The sequence below is a fragment of the Motacilla alba genome, chromosome 19, assembly GCF_015832195.1.
Source record: "Motacilla alba alba isolate MOTALB_02 chromosome 19, Motacilla_alba_V1.0_pri, whole genome shotgun sequence".
Lineage (NCBI taxonomy): Eukaryota > Metazoa > Chordata > Aves > Passeriformes > Motacillidae > Motacilla > Motacilla alba.
The window spans coordinates 1,231,388-1,249,860 of NC_052034.1; the positions used below are offsets into that span (position 1 = coordinate 1,231,388).

Here is an 18,473-nt window from a genome sequence, read left to right on the forward strand (position 1 = left end):
ACGAGAATTTTAAACTAGGTCCTTTTTTGCTGTTTGGCAGCTGTTTGAGAGCGAGGGCTAGCGATTTCCATTAGGATTTTAGTTGAAATTTTAATGGTTCTTGCTCTAGGTGCACTTGACCCTTGACATATGAATAAATGTTTTCTCCAAGGTGCTATTTTTGTTGTAATTAGATAACTGAGAAAAGAGAAGCTCCATTATTTTGTGGTACTTAATGTTTCTAAAGGGGGCAAAAAGTGATGGGGTTTTGTGGATAGTTTATTTTTCTTCAGAAAAGCTGTTCCTAAGCAGCTGAGAAGTACTCTCTGGTGGTCCTGCTGAGTCAGATACTTCCAAGAGGAGATGTTTATTCATTCCATGCTTAGCCCACACAACAAACTGACCTGTTCCCAAGCTGTGTGGGTGCTGAAAGTCTCCTGTGGGTGATGTGCATGAGTCAAAGCCGTGTCAGGGCTGCTGGGAGGATCAGATCTGGGTTTCCTGGTTTTCCAGGGATAACCTTTTCCCTCGGGTGGGGCTGGCTTCTGTGGGACCTGCAGGAGCAAGTGCTGGCCAGAAGGTGGGAGGCCCCTGGTGATGGTGCTGATGTGGAAGTCGAGGTGGATGTTCCATTTGCGCTGAAGTGACAGAGTTTCATGTACTCCTGCTTTCCTCCTGCAGCTTCATGTTTCCTGTCGCAGGCGGTTTGGGCCCCCCTCAAGGTATGTATCAGCTTCACATTTTGAGCACAAAGTTCTTGGTTTTGTTCAGACAAATTAGGCCTAAACCTGGTCTGATTATTGATTGAACTCCCTGGTTGGTTTTTGCCCTTGAATTCGGCTCTCTCGCTCCTCTGTTGGGAAAACCTCTTGTGTGTTGTTGAAGCAGCATCCCCAGAATCTGGATTAAAGGTCCAGGAAAACTACATCTCCCTTTTTAACCTGAACTGGCCTTTTGGATTCTGCTGTTACTTTGAGTGTGGTATTTCACCTCTCTCTGCTTCATCTCCCAGCTGTGTAGACCCATACTGCGGGGGTGTTGCAAGACCTGGTAAATATTTACAAAGCACATCAAGACCCCGGGACAAGAGTCACAACCTGTGTGGAAAGTATTAATACAATGGGAGAGCCTCAGCCTTAAATTGCCTTTGTTCTCATTCCTGATGCAGTGCTGTTTGTTTAATTAGGGGAAAATATGCAGAGAATTTATGGGGAAAATGGAGAGTTTTTTATTAAAATCCCAGGGACTGATTCATGGGTTATTCCTGCCTGTGTCATGGCCTCCTGGAGTGTTTTTGCATAATTACCTCATGGTGTGCTGGTAACAAGTGCACGTTAGTGTTTGTCTCCCAGGACAGCAAAATGTGGACAGGAAGACACTGAAACAAAACACACTTGCTTTATTCAGTGAATTAGCACATTCCAGCTTGATTTGTCCAATTTTGTGCATGTTTAGCTTTTACTGACAAGAATTGTTACCATTCTAACACGTGTAGTGGGCTAATTAACCTAAAGTGTGCTAATTAACTTACAGACAAGTTATCCAGCCAGGTCAGAGTGTGAAGTTGCTTTGTGAAAAGTTGATTTTATTTCCCAAGATTTATTTTCAGAAGCTGCTGGTTTCAAGAGAAATGGGAATTACCAGCACCAGTCACCCTGGTTAATTAAATCTTTTTAATTGGAAATGACCCTTCCAAAATCATGAGGGAAGAAACCCACAGAGAATCTTTAGGATGGTGGGATAATTCATCAGCTTAGTTACTGAAAAGCCCTGTAATGTTTTTCCCTGTAGACTGACCAGTGTCTAAACTAAGTAGATTCTGTGGTTCCCTGCAGAGTAGCAAATGTCATTATTTTTATTTTTAAACAGTCCAGCACAGCTCAGAGTTTTTTACTTTCCTCCTCTGGTTTGGTAAACAAAAATGATCAATTAAATGGGGGAGGTAGAGTTAGAGAAGGAGAAAAAAAAGCTTTTAACATTAACTGGGCACTTAGCTTGTTTAATGTTCCATTGCAGGGATGATTCCTATGCAGCAGCAAGGGTTTCCAATGGTTCCTGTCATGCAGACCAACATGCCAGGGATGATGGGAATGAATTATGGCTCTCAGATGCCTCCTGGACCCATGGCCATGCAGGTGTGTGCCAGTGAAACGTGGGCTGAAACTGCAGAACCCCAGGCTGGTTTGGGCTAAAGCTCATCCAGTTCCACCCCCTGCCATGGCAGGGACACCTCTCACCATCCCAGGCTGCTCCAGGCTCCACCCAGCCTGGCCTGGGACACTTCCAGGGATGGGAAATCCACAGCCTCTCTGGGCACCCTGTGCCAGGGCCTCCCCACCCTCACAGGGAAGAATTTCTCTCTGATACCCAATCTGAGCCTGCCCTCCTTCAGGTTATGGCCATTTCCTCTGTCCTATCGCTATCATTTTTCTTTTTCCTTAAAGTGACTTTGTCTTTAGTGCTGCTGTTGCTAATTGAGGGATAAGAATGAAATATGAGCAGATAAAATTCTGCTTTCTCTCTTTTAATCTATTGTTTTCTATTTAGCACTATATGTGCTTATGTACAAATTTGCACTTTGCTGAAATTCAGTGTTTCTGCATTGCATTCTGACTTTCTAACCAAATTGCTGTGTCACAAATGGAATTTATTGTTTTGCCATGTCCTTATACTCCCTTCCCTCCCCCAGCTGGAATTTATTATGTTATTTTGGCAAAATTTATAGTAGGAAGATGTTTTTATGAGAGCTGGTCTAAAAATAATAAACAACTTTTGTTCTCTTCCTACGTGTTCTGAGACCAAATGCAAAATGAATGGTAAGAAAAGTAAATTATTTTCTGGCTCCTTCTGTATTCGGCAGCTTTGCTGCTCTGAATGTCCCAGAATATATTTCTCAGCAAAATACAAAAATGCAAAATACAAAAATACAAAAAATGCTTCTGATACAGTTTATTCAGACAAGGTTCCTCTTGGTTGTTGGCATATATTGTTGGTTCCCTGGATATATCTGGGGAAATGCCTAGACCAGACATTTTCCAGCACCTGTGGTTGGTAGGAGGGAATATAAAATATTATTAAATCCTTTAGAGTAGGAGCCAGAAATCCCAAGAAAACCCATACTGAGCGGTGTAGGACGGCTGTAGCCTTCCTGCTCTTGGGGCAGGTTGGATTTGAAGAGCTGATTTTTGCCAGTTTTCCCAAAAGCTGTGAGTTTGAGTGCTTGTGGAGAGGAAGAGTGCCATCTACTGAGGCTCTGCTCCTCCAGCACCCCTGACTGCACTCTGCAGGCTCCACTGTACTGGCACTGCCCGTGCTTTGGCTTTTCCTACGGGGGAAAAGAACCACACTGGAGCTGCAAGCAATGCCCTGGAGCCGTGTGCTGTGTTTGTTGCAGGGTGGCATGGCCCTGGGGCCCATGCCAGCAGCTGGAATGCCCTACATGGGACAGCCCTCCTTCCTGGGAATGCGCCCGGCCGGCCCGCAGTACAGCCCCGACATGCAGAAGCAGTTTGCAGAGGAGCAGCAGTAAGTGACACTTCCCTGACTCTGGGGACTCCTCCTGGCGAAGGAGGTGTGGTTTCTCTGGAGCAGCATTGTTTGGGGCTGTGGAATATTGCTGGATATTGCATTGCCTCTGAAGTTTGTGGTGCTGGTGCAGGTCTGAGAAGAAGTGGGAGTGTGTGCACCAAACCGTCTGAATTTGAGACAGTAGAAATGGAGAAAGCAAGCAAAACCTGACATGACAAGTCTTGTAAAAATTATTTATAGTTATATATAATTTTTAAAAAATCATTCTCCTTCAGGAAGAGGTTTGAGCACCAGCAGAAGTTCTTAGAGGAAGAAAGAAAACGGCGGCAGTTTGAGGAGCAGAAACAAAAGCTGAGGCTCCTGAGCAGTGTGAAACCCAAGGTATGGCCTCATAATGAGTGGGGTGTTTCTTTCTTCAGGTTTTTTTTTTAATAGATTTTATGGGAGGGTCTCTTTCAACAAGCAAGTCGTGGGAATTGCATGAGATGCCAGATTATGGCTTGAAGAGCCTCTGGAAGAGTCAGTCCTTTCCACACTCTGCCAGCAGCAGGCATTGTTCATTCTGGTACTGAGGAAGTGTGGGTATTGGAAGAAAACAGAGCTGTTCTGTCAACTTTTCAAAACTTTTTCTGTGCTGTTTCAGACAGGTGAAAAAAGCAGAGATGATGCTTTGGAAGCCATTAAAGGGAACTTAGATGGCTTTTCTAGAGATGCTAAAATGCACCCAACACCAGCAACACATCCAAAAAAGCCAGGTTTGTAATTTTTCCTCATTTTCCAACTGAAAATAAAACTCTAACATTTGAAATCCTCAGCAGGGGGAACTAATTCCAACAAGTATTTTTATTTGGTGTTACAAAATGAGTGGATTAACAGTTTTGTAAAATCAAATGTCATTCTGGCAACTGTTTGCTAGGTCAGGGTATGAGGGTGAAATATTGATAGATATGAGCCTTTATTAAAAGACTTGAAATCTTTAACAGGGAGCCTCATGTGCTGTGCTAAATGTGAAACATCAAGGAAATTGATAAAGTGTTTGTTCTTTTCTAGTCAAAGCATTAATTAATGTTTTGCAGAGTGCTTTTGAAGATGAGAAGTGGCATTTAAGTGCTGAGAATGATCAAAACCATATCTAAAGGCTTGAGTGGAGTGTCACAGCTGGCTGATGTGTTGTTGGGCATGGTCAAACCAAGCCTCTGTTCTCAGTAATTACACTGGCAACAATTGCCACTTAAGATTTCTTATGGTCTGTAGTGTAGTTTTTTTAGTGTCTAGCCTGAAACAAAGCTTATCTAGGCCAGCTTTTTACTGTATAAAATTTGTGTCTCTGCTGTGGATTCACTCCTTGGTAAGTTTGCAGTTTCAGGTGGTCTTCCCTCTGTCTGTAGATTTGCCTGTCCTTCACCAGTTCTGTTAAAATGGGTAACACTGGAAGGGATCAAGCAGAAAATTGTCTACATGAGCAGACATTTCTTTTGTGCTTTAATATACATTGCTGAGTTTCTGTGGATAAAACATTCCTTTGAGGGAGAATGTCCCCCTGACAGACCCCATTATGTCCAGTTTGAAATATTACCTAATATTACCTCTGGATTTGTTTTGACCCTGTCTGCTTAAGACAGACAGAATACTTTCACAGCCAGTGTTAAGAACCAAGTTTCAGTGTTCACATCCTGAAAACCTGGGTGAGAAGATGCGTGGTTGGAAGGGGCTGCTCAGTTTTACCTTGTGCCAGTGACACCCTGCAGGTGTCACCACACAGACTCCACGCTGCTCCTCCTCGCCCATTTGCTGTGTATTCCCAGTGTTTGCCACTTTCCCCCCATTCCCACCCCCACTCCTCATCACTTTGTGTGTTCATTCCATTTGCAGATCATCCCACACCATCCCATTGTGCTGTATCTGTTTCCCATTCTGCTTTTCTCGATGATGAAGAATTTAGTGACTTTATGCAAGGGCCTGTTGAAACCCCCAAACTGGTGCCTCAACCCACCTCTCAGCCTTTCCATCCTGCCACTGAGGCTGGGCAGCTGCTTTCAGAGAGGGCTGTGCTCCAACCTGTCCCTCCAGCCCAGGCTCCAGTGCTATCCACCCTGCATGGTACAACTGGGCAGGTTCCTTATTTTCCTACCTCTGCATCTCCATCCAATACCCATAAAACAGGTAACTCTAAAGTATCTTCTTTTACGTGTCACCCTCTGAGCTACACAAAGTCTTTCCTTAATTTGTTGGGGTATTTTTTATTTTTTCAGTCTGGCTGGAAAAAATAATTTAGGCAATTAAGCAGAAACCTGCTGATCCATGGGAAAATATGGTTTAAGTCCCTTTCTTGCTTCTCTTAGAACTGCCTGTAAAAGCAAGTCATGTATGGATCCAAATACTGCTAAATATACACATGCCTGATCTTAGCTGAACTAAATCTTGTGTTTTAGCATCATCCTAAATCTGTGGGGTAGAAAAAGACACAGTTGAGATGGTGGTATATGAAATAATGATTATGTGGAGCACTTGTGTGCTTCCTGCCTTGGAGGCTGAAGGGATGTTGGTGAGATGAACATGAAGAATTTTGGAGATTTTGGGCACTTCTGCTCCTGATGCCTGGATGATTACACAACAATAATCCTAACAGGGGAAATAGTTTTGTGTCTTCCTCCTCTTGTTTTCTGCTTGTTGAATTTGTTGTGTTTGTGGTAAGTAAAGGGCAGAACCAGGCTCTGAAAGTGTCCAGAGAGGGTGGTGCTGTTGGTCTGAGCTGGGGCTGATCATCTCTAACTCATCAGTGGTACCAAAAGTACTTCTCCCACGAAAAGTGTGGAAGTGCAGTCTGGGGCAGTTCATAACAAAGTATAAATCATTCCTCCTGCTGTTTATTCAGGCTCTTCCTTGGAGGAGAAAGCCTTAGCTAATGGCTCAGATGAATCTGAACAAGAGCAAACCAAACTTAAAACGTCCGAAGTTGGGCACAAAGCCTCGGCTGCAAGCCAAGCCCATCCCAGTCTCCCCAGCAGTGACTGGGATGTTGTAGGTGGACATGAAAGTGGTCCCACTGCTGCTGCAGAGGTGCACAAGGCTTCAGAACAAAACAGAGCAGTTGAAGAGTGTGGTGAGCAATGAAAACGTTTGACAGAATTTCAATCTAATGAGATGCTGCTTGGTGCTAACGCTCTGTTCACTAATTCCAAGGCCAACCCTGTGTAATTTTGCTCTGAGCGCCTGCTTGAATAATGTGTCAGTGCCTCCTGCTCCTTGCTCAAAGTGTAACTGCCGTGATTTTGCTCTGAACTTTCTCCATGTGAGTTTATTGTAATCACCTTTAACATGTTTGTTTAATCAGGTTCGCTGTTTTAAAATATTCTGTCCTGTCTTGGGGAAAAAGAAGTTGTGCTGTCTGAAGATGTTTTAAAAAAACTCTTTAGGGAAACTTACCACTAAAGATGGTCAATGTCATGGTGGGTTTTAATCTTTTAACCTTGAGGAGATAAAATCTTGCCAGGTTAAAACTCTTAGCTAGTTAATACTTGTTTCTCAAGTATTTGCTACTTACACACATTATGTGTAAAACTACCTGTGATTTAGGGCTGAACATTCAAAAGATGGTCTAGAGGAAAACTTTAAACAAGGCTTTGTTCCAGTTTGGATTTTGTTGAAACTGTTGACTGTGTATGGAAGGGGGGTTAAAACCAAAGAATAATGAGATCTGAGGAAGGGGCAACTTTATTTTACTTGGTTGGTGAAATGGAAGGAATTGCTTATATTAGAATGTGCTTGGAGTTGTGGGATAATTAGAAATTAGACTGCAGTCAAGAGGGAATCCATGTGGAAGATGAGGAGATGCAAGGGTACTGGAAAGACAATGAAATCTGAAATGATGCTGATTTTGGTCAGAGCTCCCTCCAAGATGAGCATAAAATCTGCTGAGGGAGATTGAGGGGAAGAGTCCTCATGGTGGAGAAGGAAATAACTGATTTTTGGGGAGCGCAGTGTGGCAGATCATGTTACAGAAGCCTGGAGGAGTGAAGGTGGCTGTGGTGTCCCCTGGAGCTGCAGACTGGCAGCAGTGGATCCAGGTTTGTGGGTGTGGGTACGATCTTGCTGAGGTTCAGTCCCTGGGCTGTTTGTGCATTTCCCAGGGGAGGATGTTCTGGGGGAACATTGAGGGGTTTATGGTAGGTATGGATTTATTTATTCCACAAATAGCCCTAATAGCAGGGGGCTGATGGCAAGCTGAATTTGTTCTGACAGAACTGCTGTGAAACTTGAAGACAGTGAGACTTTAGGTTCTGTACATCTGGATTTTAAGAGGGAGGCACATGAGGAGCTCCTTACTTCATTACATATATAACTATAATCTATTACTGCTCATCATTCTAGTCATTATTTCACATTCCTGCAGTATCTGTTTCTCCTCTGAGCACAGTGATTCCTATCTGAAATCTTTGCCTGAAATGCTGAATGATGCTGCCCAGCTGTGGTGCAGCCTCTTAAGATCATTGTGCTCTGTATCCTAACACAACTGTTTTTCTTACTGAATGGAATACCTTTAGGAGTTGGAGTGTTCCCTCCCCAGGACCCCATCCAGCAAATTATGCCTCCCTGGATTTACAACGACAGCCTGGTCCCAGGTAAAGCAACCAGTGGGCATTTGGCCAGGTGGGCAGTGCAAGGTGTGAGTGTACCTGTGCTTGGATGGCCACTTACTGATCAAAGCCTTATTCCCTCATCAAAAGATTCCTGGATCTTTGATATGTTATGTATTTATCTGCATTTGAAGAAACAGGGGTTTTACTCCAGCATGTTAACAAATTCTAGATTAAACATTTATGGCAGCAGCTTATCCCAGCAGAGGATGCATTGCTGATAATGCTGCTTTCATGGGTATTCTGGTTTCTGGCATGTCTTGTAATTAGGCAGGCTCATTTCTGAAGGCTATTTGTCTTCTGTGTGTAAATAACACAGTGAATAGGAAATGAATTGCTGTAGTAAATATTGATTACACTGAGGTTTAAGTACATAAGGCTCTTAGAACTATCTTTTTATATGGGTTATTCTGCAATTTCATTAAAGAAAAGTGGTTTGAAATGCAGCACTAAGTGTATTTGATATAAAATATTTCTCTGCTCGAGTTAAACTTGTCTGTGAAGACCATCCAATAACACATTTAGATGAAGCATGGTGATACAGTACAGTGCCAGAATGCTCTTGCCTTACCTTTCACTGAGTGCTCCTGATTCGATGTGTTGAGTTTGAGACAACATAAAAAAGCAATAATATTTGAAAAGAGCAGTTGTCACTGTCTAACACTGCCTCCCTCACGACAGAGCTGTACAAGAAGATCTTAGAAACCACTCTGACTCCTGCTGGAATTGACACAGCCAAGCTCTACCCCATCCTGATGTCCTCGGGGCTGCCCAGGGAGACGCTGGGGCAGATCTGGGCGCTGGCCAACCGCACCACGCCTGGGAAGCTCACCAAGGAGGAGCTCTACTGCGTGCTGGCCATGATAGCAGTGACCCAGGTATGCTGTCACCTGGCAGCCCCTGAGCAGCCGCCTGGGCTGTGTGCCTGTGTGCACTCCTCCCCGCCTTGTGACTTCAGTGGGGTTGTAATCTTACAACTTCATCGCTTACGTTTCAATGACTCTTGCCTTTAGTGTCAGCTGAAGTTCTTAGGTACAGGTACCAAGCTCATGTATATATATTTTTAATATCCAATGCAACACATGACAGGACAAGAATACGTGGCCTCAGGCTGTGCCAGGGGAGTTTCAGCTGGAGCACGAGGAAGAATTGATTCATGGAAAGGGTCATTGTTATTAAGCACTGGAAGGGGCTGCCCAGGGAGGTTGTGGAGTCCCCATCCCTGAAGAAGGAAGGACAGTGCTCTGGGCTGGGTGACAGGGTGGGTCAAAGGCTGGGCTCCATGGCCTTGGAGGCTTTTTCCTACCTCAGTAATTCTGTGATGAATATATTTCACTTGCATGGACCTTGACGGCATCTTTGGCTGTGGGAGGTTTACTGGGAGCCTGATCAGTACCCTGCTCGTGTTTGGCTTAGCACGAGGAGCTGCAGGCCGGAGCTGAGAGCACACTGCAGCCTTTGTTCAACCTGTGCCTAACTGTGCTTCTTCCCCTGCAGAGAGGGATCCCTGCCGTGAGCCCCGACGTGCTGAACCAGTTTCCAGCCGCGCCCGTCCCCACCCTGTCCGGCTTCCCGGTGCCGCTGCCCGGCGGGGTGAGCCAGCCCCCGCTGCTGCCCGCGGCTCCCCCGGCCTCCGTGGGGCTGGGCATCGGGCCCTCCGTGATGGGCATGAGCATCCCCGGCCCTGCCCCGGCCCCGGCCCCGGCTCCGGCCCCGGCTCCAGCGGGAGGAGCTCCCGCACAGCCTTCCGGAGCCTTCCTGCCCTCCTACCCGCCCGGCCAGGTGAGCTGCCTGCAAAACCCCCTTCCCTGGAAGGGAGCTTAGCCTGGCACTTCCAAACTTACATGGTGAGAACGGGTTTTAAGTAAATGGCAAAAAAACCCCAGAGCTGAAATCCGGCACGTGACGTCTGAAAATGTGAAGTGCCATGAACGGCATTCTGTTATTTTTGCAGTTCTTTCTGGTGGTATTAGAAGAGGTACAAAAGTGTTCTGGATTCCGAAGAGGATTTTAGCTGTAGTTAGGATTTTGTAACGCACGTAAAATGGAATTTTAGGTTAAACTGCACAGCAGACTGTAATAGCTGGTAAAATAGGAGTTTCAGGAGCAGCTGAGAACACTGGAAACCTTCAGTTTACAAAGGTAAATCATGTGGGGGATAAATTTGCTGTTTGCAGACATGCTTCATCCTTCAGAAAATATTTTTTCTGGTGCTATTAATTTTAAATTATTTATTGATTTAAATTATTAATATTTGTCTTGTATTAAAAGATGACATGGCTATGATCAATAAGACATTTACTGTGAAATAATGAACTATTGTTCATTGCTCCCTGTAATCCTGTGTGTGTTTGAGTAGGGCGAGGTGCAGACCAAGTGGAAATGCTGATGATGCTGGTGTTGAAAGGTTCTTTTCCTTTTTTTTTCCTCTTAATCACACTGCTCAAGCTGCTTTCGTGCTGTATGACAATTTGAAGAGCCAGCAGCGTAGCAATTCATGTGTTGTTTGTAACTCAGGTGGTAAAACCAGAAGATGATGACTTCCAGGAGTTTCAGGATGCCTCCAAGTCTGGCTCCCTGGATGACTCCTTCTCTGATTTCCAGGGGGAGGCAGCCAAAGCAGGCAGCTCACAGCACCGGAGCAGGTACCAGGTCCTTGGTGTTTCTGTCATTTCTCTGGCCAGTGCCTCACCTTTTGATACCTGACTATAAATCTCAATTGAGACATCTGTCAGACTCCAGCAGTCCTGGCTTTTCCTTTGGGAGACAAGATGTAATTCCTGATCAGGCAGGTTTTGGATAACAAAATAGATAAACATGTTTCCTCCCTTTGATAGTTTACAATCGACCTTTCAGGGTCTACAAAGACTACAAAATTTCAGCCTTCTCTCCTCTTTATGCACCTCCCAGGTGTCTGATTGTAGACAGACACATTTTCTGGGTGGGAACTGGCAGTTCTTAGTGGCAAACAGAGCTCTGAATTCCATGTGAGCCCTGATTACCAGCTGCTTCCTCAGCAGTGACATCAAAGGGGGATGCTCAACCCAGTTGTTCTCTTATGCTGTGGCAAATGGCTTCTGTGTAAGAAATAGAATTTTATATTTTATATCATTTTAAATATATATTAAGTCCAGAATGTTTTGGTTTGGAAAGGACATTAAAGATCATCAGTTCCACCCCCCACCATGGGCCAGAGACACCTTCCATTAGACCAAAAGGCTCCAAGCCCTGTCCAGCCTGGCCTTGGACACTCCCAGGGGTGTCAGTCCATGCCACACGGCTCTGAAGATGCTGATTTAAGTGTATCTTGTGTTAGGTGGCATTTTGCAGCTGAAGCTAATCTGTTATGAAAGTTTTGACAGAAAACTGTTTGTTAATTGCACAATGGGAAGCAGAGGATCATAAAGAAATATTTCAAAAAATGGTGTTTCTTTTTCACTGCAGCAGCTCTCTTTATTCAGTTGTGAAAGCGTTCAGTTTTGAACAAAATGTTACAATGAGCTATAATCTAATTGCTTATGGGGCTTTATTTAAAAAAAAAGCCATCTGTGGAGTACAGCTGATTAACCATTCCATTTGCCAAGATTGCATATCTAATAGCCTGCTTTGCAGGGATGGGAAATTTAATTATATTACCATAAGCTCTGTTTTTTTGCCCGTTGCACTGTGTCTGCCTGCAAGCAGCACACCCCAGCATCAGCACATGTGTGCAAGTGCTGGGTTTGTGTGTTGCTTGTAGGCTGCTGATAAGGAGATTTAAATGGCTCTGGAAAGATTCTTGCTCCAGGCTGAAGAATGCAATAGAAATTCATTCAGGTTTTCAATGTGAGTGACACAAACTGGAGGTAGAATGCATCATTCATATGGAAAGGATGTTGTTGTGTGGAGCTGCCAAGGTCTGATAAGGGGGCTCGTGTGGAGGGCAAGCAAAGCTCTCTCCTAAATCTTCCAGCCTTTGCTAACAAGGTGTTAGGTTGTTGTGGCAGTTTTAGTGGATAAAATAGAGTGTGTTTATGCAGAAAGACTTGCTTGTGTAACTGTGCACTAATCCTTATTTTGCTGACTAGATACCTGCCTGAACTCGCTGATTGGCACTGACAGAAATTCAGAGTTATTATTTCCCTTCCTTTGAACAGTGATCCCGCTTTATTATCTTAATTGTACAATATGTAATGAGATATAATCAGAATTTGATAAGCTGAAAGTGTGGAGCTGTTGAAATCTCATGCAGTTTTAACTCTTTCCTGTATCTGGTTCTATCAGGGGGATTTCCATAGGGATAAATTAGGCAGGAGTGGTTCCTGGGGTGTGTCTGTGTGCTTGTTCTCTCCTGGGCTACCAATTCCTTGGGATGAAGTTCCGGAGGGTTTTGTTCATGGTTTTGATAGAAATTAAAATCAAGAATGGTGCAAATTGACTTTGAGCTAAAGAAATATGATTAGGGGAGATAAAGTGGGAATTTACCCAGCTGAGGTCACTTACATCAGGGGCTGGATTAAACTCATTAAGGCATAAGCTTATGTTTAGGAACCAAATTGTGTAGGCATAATAAGGGGCTCTTTTAAATTAAACCTGGAAATGCAGATTTCTAATGGATGAATAAAGGAACTTTGCTTTTATCTCTTTTGTTTTTAGTGTTCCTTCTTTACTAATGCCACTCCCAGGTACTAAGCCACTTTCACCAGCTGACAAATATGCTGTGTTTAAAGGAATGGCAGCTGAGAAGCCTTCTGAGAGCGCAGCTGCTTTTGGAGGTAAAGGGATAAATACACAACCACTATGAGCAATTTATTGTACAATTTCACCTGTCTTCTTTTTGGCATTGATAAGATATTCATCTTTAAAAATCAGAGCAATTAATGTAATGTTTGCTGTATGAATTCATCATTTTGCTGCATGAACTGATCATTTCTCTGTGTAAATGTGTTTCTTTTCTCCTCTTCTCTAGATGGAGGGGACAAGTACAGCGCTTTCCGGGAACTGGAGCAACCAGCAGAAAGCAAATACTTGGGTAAGCACTGGGGCTTTCTTGGGTTTCATTATCATTTGTAGCATTTCTCTTTGAGCTGCAGAATTTCCGTCTCTGCCATTCTAAAATAATGGTGCTGCTGCTTCTCTAAAAAAACTTGGTAGGAAGTATCTTGAAAAAACAGGGCAATATCCTGTTGGAACGATGTGCTGATGGTATTTCTGGAAGGCTGGCATCTCTTCTGGGTGCTCCTGAGTTTTATTTTAAAGTCATGATGTGGTTGGAATTTGTTTTAAGTAAGGAGTCATTCATTTATGAAACCCCTGTGGTGTTTTGTGAGCTTCTCGTGCTTGGAACCTCTTCAGGATTAAATGCTTGCAGTAAAGTGAAATATAACATTTGATCTCTTTCTGTACATGTTCTAAAATATAGAAAGTTGCTGTATTTGCCTGCTGTCAAAGTCTGACCACTCTTAACCCTTTCACCAGCTTACATTTCTAATGGAAAAGTTTGCAATTCTTCAGTAAGTTTAGTTTGCTGTGCTGTTGCAGTTTTGATCAATGAGTAGCATTTTCAGGAATATTTCTATTGCTGCTGAGCCAAATGAATTGGTTTGGAGGGGAGGGAGAATGGAACAAAAGGTCAGGTGTAGCTGTGCTCCTTTACTGCCAGTACTGAGTATTGTTTTAAATCTTGGTGAAACTGATTTCAAGTGTGACACTGTGGTAGCTCAGTAATTAAATGCTAGTGGTGTGTTTCTAAAACAGAAAAAAACTGTTTATTGGACACTTGGCTTAAAGTAAGCATCAATACTTGAAAATTACAAGTAGTCCAAGTATGTACATGCTGGTGAATGGGTTAAACAATGTTTTCATGTTCAAAAGAAGAAAGTTATAAAATTAGCACACCAAAATATTGAATGCAAATTCAATGAAAACATTCTTACCTCATGTTGGTTTTGTCTCAGCCATCTGGTGATCCCCCCTGAAAAAGCTGCAGTGTTTCAGAGGGAGGAAGGGAGGAATTGCTTCCATAAAAAGCAAATACTGTATTGGTATAGGTGAAATTCAAAATTACATTCATTGTTTGGCAAACACGGAGAGGATGAGGTGGGGAGAACAACTTGCATGGAAGCCAAATGAGGCAGTATCGATCTCCTTTGGAATCCATTTGTCGTGGTGTGTTTTGGTATTAACTCAGTGCAAGGGGAGTTTAGTATGACTTTGAGGCTATTTGAGAGAATTAGGAGTTTGCTGGAGTGAGGAGTAGAATCCCTGCCCCTGGCACTCGTGTGGCTCGTGGAGGTTGAGTTTGCAGTTCCGTGTGCACCCCGAGGTCTTCATTTAAACAATTTGCCTAAAACCTTCTGACACTGCATGGAATGATTTGCTTGCTGGCATGGTGTGCGTGCGCTGTGTTTGTTGTGCAGGGTTTAATTGTTGTTTTCTCCCCGTTTTCGTTCCCAGGAGAGAACCTTGCCGAGTTCAAGCCCACAGGAGCCGACGATGGTTTCACCGATTTCAAAACCGCTGACAGCATCTCCCCCTTAGAGCCACCCTCAAAAGACAAAACCTTCCCTGCGCCCTTCCCTCCTCTGCCTGCTCAGCCGAAACAGCCAACGCAAGCCAAGACCCCTTTGAATCTGGCAGACTTGGAGCTCTTTTCCTCTCCTGGAGAAAACAAGCAGCCATCCTTCCCACCTGCATTTAACACCTCAAAACCGGGCTCCTTTCCCCCGCCACCCCTTCCATCCGCCTCTGCCCAGCCAGCGCCCAGCAAAACTTCAAGCTTAGCCGATGACTTTGGAGAGTTCAACCTCTTTGGGGAATTTTCTAACGGCGCGTCAGCCGGTGGACAAGATGACTTTGCAGATTTTATGGCTTTCAACAACAGCGGGGGCTTTTCCGAACAGAAACCTGACGACAAATACAACGCGCTCAAGCTGGAGGCCAGCCCTGGTGCTCAGGCTGGCTCCTCAGGCAGCGCGGCGAAGGGTGGGCAGAGCTCTGCCGCCACTGCTACGCCCACCAAATACGACATCTTCAAGCAGCTGTCCCTGGAGGGCTCCGGAGGCGCGGCCTTCGAGGAGGCCAAGGACAGCGCGCTCTCCTCGGCGAAGAGCGACGATGACTTTGCCGACTTCCACTCCAGCAAGTTTTCTTCCGGCGGCGCCGAGAAGTCGCTGGTGGACAAAGTGGCGGCTTTCAAGCAGGCCAAAGAAGACTCGGCTTCAGTGAAATCCCTGGATCTGCCTTCCATCGGCGGCAGCAGCGTGGGCAAGGAGGACTCCGAAGACGCGCTGTCCGTTCAGTTTGACATGAAACTGGCTGATGTGGGAGGAGATCTTAAGCATGTCATGTCTGATAGCTCTTTGGATTTGCCAACAGTTAGTGGCCAGCATCCACCAGCAGCAGGTGAGGAACTGGTTAGATTGCTCTGGTAACGTAGGTGGTGCAGATTCCGTGCTCTCTGTGCTCAATTACAGTATTATGCACTCGTCTTTCGGTAGTGGAAGACTCCTCAGTGTGTGTCCCCGCCAGCCACGGCCCCTCAGCAGGGCGCTCTTTAGTTTTTGTCTTAGAAGACTATAAATATAACTAGCTGGAACGGTTTGAACTCCAGGCCAGTTTATTTTTGAGATTTAACAGCATCATACTGGTACCTGTTCGCTATTGGCACTTGAGGGACTCGAGTGGAAAACGTTCCAGTGCAAACAGTGTCATTCCATTTAGAGCAGCAAGATGATGGCAGAGTCTCACTTTCATCTCTTGTTTTCCACAAAGCATTTGGCTTGGGGACTTCCCCATCGGCGCTTCCCAAGGGTCACTAATTGGGGCTGTTAATGAGAAGCTGACTAATCACCAACACCAGTGTGTTCCCCCACAGCGGGGCTCAGTCCGGGTGGGCAGCATTTTGCAGGACTGCAGCTGTAGAGCATTTCACACACCTTCCAGTGTCAAATCCCTCGTGGAAATCGTTGTGCCAAGGGGCTGCGAGTGCTGGTCTCATGACTGGGAGCTCTTGGACCTAAATTTAAACCATGGGACTTTCACTTTATCAGGTTTCCACCTCCTTTAATTTCCCTTTATGACAGCGTTCCTGAGGGAGTGAACTGACCACCTCTGACCTGATCACATATCATAAAACAGACTTCCCAAGTGTCCTGCTTCTTCTTTTCATATATACATAGGAGATAAGCTGTAGTTAAATGTTCTGTGGCCTTCAACAACACGGGAACCATTACTGTGTTCTAGGACAGGTTTTAAGCAGTCAGAGGCTTTTCTGAACAGGGGGAACACCCAAACTGTACATGTAAAAGCTCTTACTGCAAGAATTGGTTATTTCCACATGAAATATTTCTTCCATTTTTTGCAGATATGGGTAGAGAAAAGATATACAGTACTGTAATTTTGCATTCTATGATATTTTTAAGTAGGGGAGAGAATTAAGTCGGCAACTTCGATGTGGAAGATACTCTCTAACAGGGTACAAAATATCAGGAATAATTTATTAGCAAAGACATTTAATTTTCATATTGCTGCTTGGGAAAACTCCAAGTTGAGTGAGCTGTCAAAACGTAGCACCAACAGTGTATTCTTGAATGTTTACTTTGGGTTTGAAAGCACTTTTTCCTAATATTTTTCTAGCCTCTTTTGGTGGTAGTTTGACTTCTGTAGCTCTTTACAGGACGTGTGATTTTGCCACAGCAATCCGTGGTGAATAATTGCTGTTTGTGGCAGGAAAGCCTCTCTTTTTTTGGTTTGTTTAAAGGGGTTAGCCCTTCATGTGCTTGTTGCTAAACTTTTGAACTCTGAAGTATTACTTAGAAGCTATTTTTATTAAACTTAAACAAGTCTGTATTCTCCTATGGTGCCAAGTTAGACGTTGTTCCAAAAGGGAGAGTTTAGCTCCATTTAAGTGTTTGGATTTGGTAGCAGGACGTGCTCTGGACACTCTGCTACAAACACTCCTGTGCTCATGTGTTCCTTTCTGTGTGTTTGATGCATTTCAAGCTGTGAACTGCTGATGCTCAAGTCCTTTGTTTGTTTATTTATTTATTTATTTATTTCAGTTTACACGAAGTTAACAAGCAGATTTTTTTCCTCTTTCCTCACTGTTCCCTTCGATCTGTCACTCTAATGTCAAAAAGGGACAGCATCCCTTTGTCACCTCCCTGCTGGGAAATGGGAGAGTGTCCTGGGGAGCTGCCCCTGTGTCACACCTCCCGGGGAGCAGCAGCAGGACCGAGGAGCAGAGAGATGGTTTGATTTGTGCCGTGCCCACACAGAGCTGCTTGTCCCCGGGCTGTGAGCTTTGACATTTGTAGCTTCCAGGTCTGGGCAGGTAGGTGCTTCTGCTGGGAATTAGGGAGAGATCCTTGCCTTGCTTCCCGTGCCAGGGCCCTCTCTTGAGGGGTGAAAGGTTTCCAGATTTTCTCTCTGCAAAGGGGATACAGTCTCTTTAAACTCAGCTCTTAATCTCAGTTGGAAGGTGGATGATACTAACGTTGCCTGATTCCCCTGCATTTGCTCTGTAACCCTTTGAGCACTGGCTGCATGCTGTTAGTTTGAACCAGGCTGCTTCTTTTACACCAAATTTCCGTTTCACTCCGAGCTGAGAGGTTTGAATGGGCACCTGCTGCTTTGGGTGAGCCTGATCTGTTCTTCTGCCAAAGGCTGCAGCCAGGGGATCCCTGCCCCAGACGCCCTCAAAGGGTTACCTGCTGCACTCACACACCTGTAAAGTACCTTTTTCTTTGGCATTACTGGAGATTCTCTGTAAATTTTAACCAACTTCAGGTTTTTTTGCTGCTTTTTCTAATGTCTGATTTCAACTAAACATTTCCTGTGTGAATGTGCCTTTTCAGATCTGCTTTGGTATCTCTCTTCTGCAAGTATTGCCCTGCATGCTTTTCTCTGATAGCGCCCTTCCGACTCCTCTGTATCACTATCTTTTGTGATCTGTAAGTCCTGCTGTGTTAATAAATATTATCTTGGCATATTTTGAAAACGTGGGGGTGTGTGTGATTTGTTGCAAACTAGCGATGTATCTCTTCTTCCTCAAAAATACAGAGTTTAAGGTTCTGGTATCCCCTTAAGCTGGTGGGTGCCTTTCTCTTGCAGAGCAGGGTGTGGGTGAGCTTCCTTCTCCTCTTCCAACGCTTGACCTCGCTCCCTGTGGCCTCCTGAATCTTTACATATCAAACTAAATAACATTTTTCCAGAGATCTGTGTTTGAGAGGGATGGAGTGGAGGAAATGTGTGGTGGCAGGCTTGTTTCTGTGAGTTGGCACTGAAAAACTGTGCTGCTGTCTAGACTTTTATGAGTAGAAGCCCACTCAATGATATTCTGATTTTTAT

The 18,473-nt window shown here is 44.5% G+C and overlaps 1 protein-coding gene across 6 annotated transcripts in view; it reads left to right on the forward strand.

Annotated features, from left to right (window-relative positions):
• SYNRG (synergin gamma) overlaps positions 1-18,473 on the forward strand; it is a 35,724-nt gene that overhangs the window by 2,861 nt on the left and 14,390 nt on the right. For 3 of the 6 annotated variants that reach the window (XM_038158002.1, XM_038158003.1, XM_038158004.1), the window contains exons 2-15: positions 661-701; positions 1,996-2,114; positions 3,374-3,504; positions 3,783-3,888; positions 4,151-4,262; positions 5,380-5,670; positions 6,383-6,610; positions 8,052-8,129; positions 8,826-9,022; positions 9,642-9,926; positions 10,662-10,789; positions 12,780-12,898; positions 13,093-13,155; positions 14,580-15,527. In XM_038158002.1, the coding sequence (XP_038013930.1) occupies positions 661-701; positions 1,996-2,114; positions 3,374-3,504; positions 3,783-3,888; positions 4,151-4,262; positions 5,380-5,670; positions 6,383-6,610; positions 8,052-8,129; positions 8,826-9,022; positions 9,642-9,926; positions 10,662-10,789; positions 12,780-12,898; positions 13,093-13,155; positions 14,580-15,527 (2,846 nt within the window). The remainder of the gene's footprint in view (positions 1-660; positions 702-1,995; positions 2,115-3,373; positions 3,505-3,782; positions 3,889-4,150; positions 4,263-5,379; positions 5,671-6,382; positions 6,611-8,051; positions 8,130-8,825; positions 9,023-9,641; positions 9,927-10,661; positions 10,790-12,779; positions 12,899-13,092; positions 13,156-14,579; positions 15,528-18,473) is intronic. The other 3 variants (XM_038158006.1, XM_038158007.1, XM_038158005.1) reach the window with 2 other exon arrangements.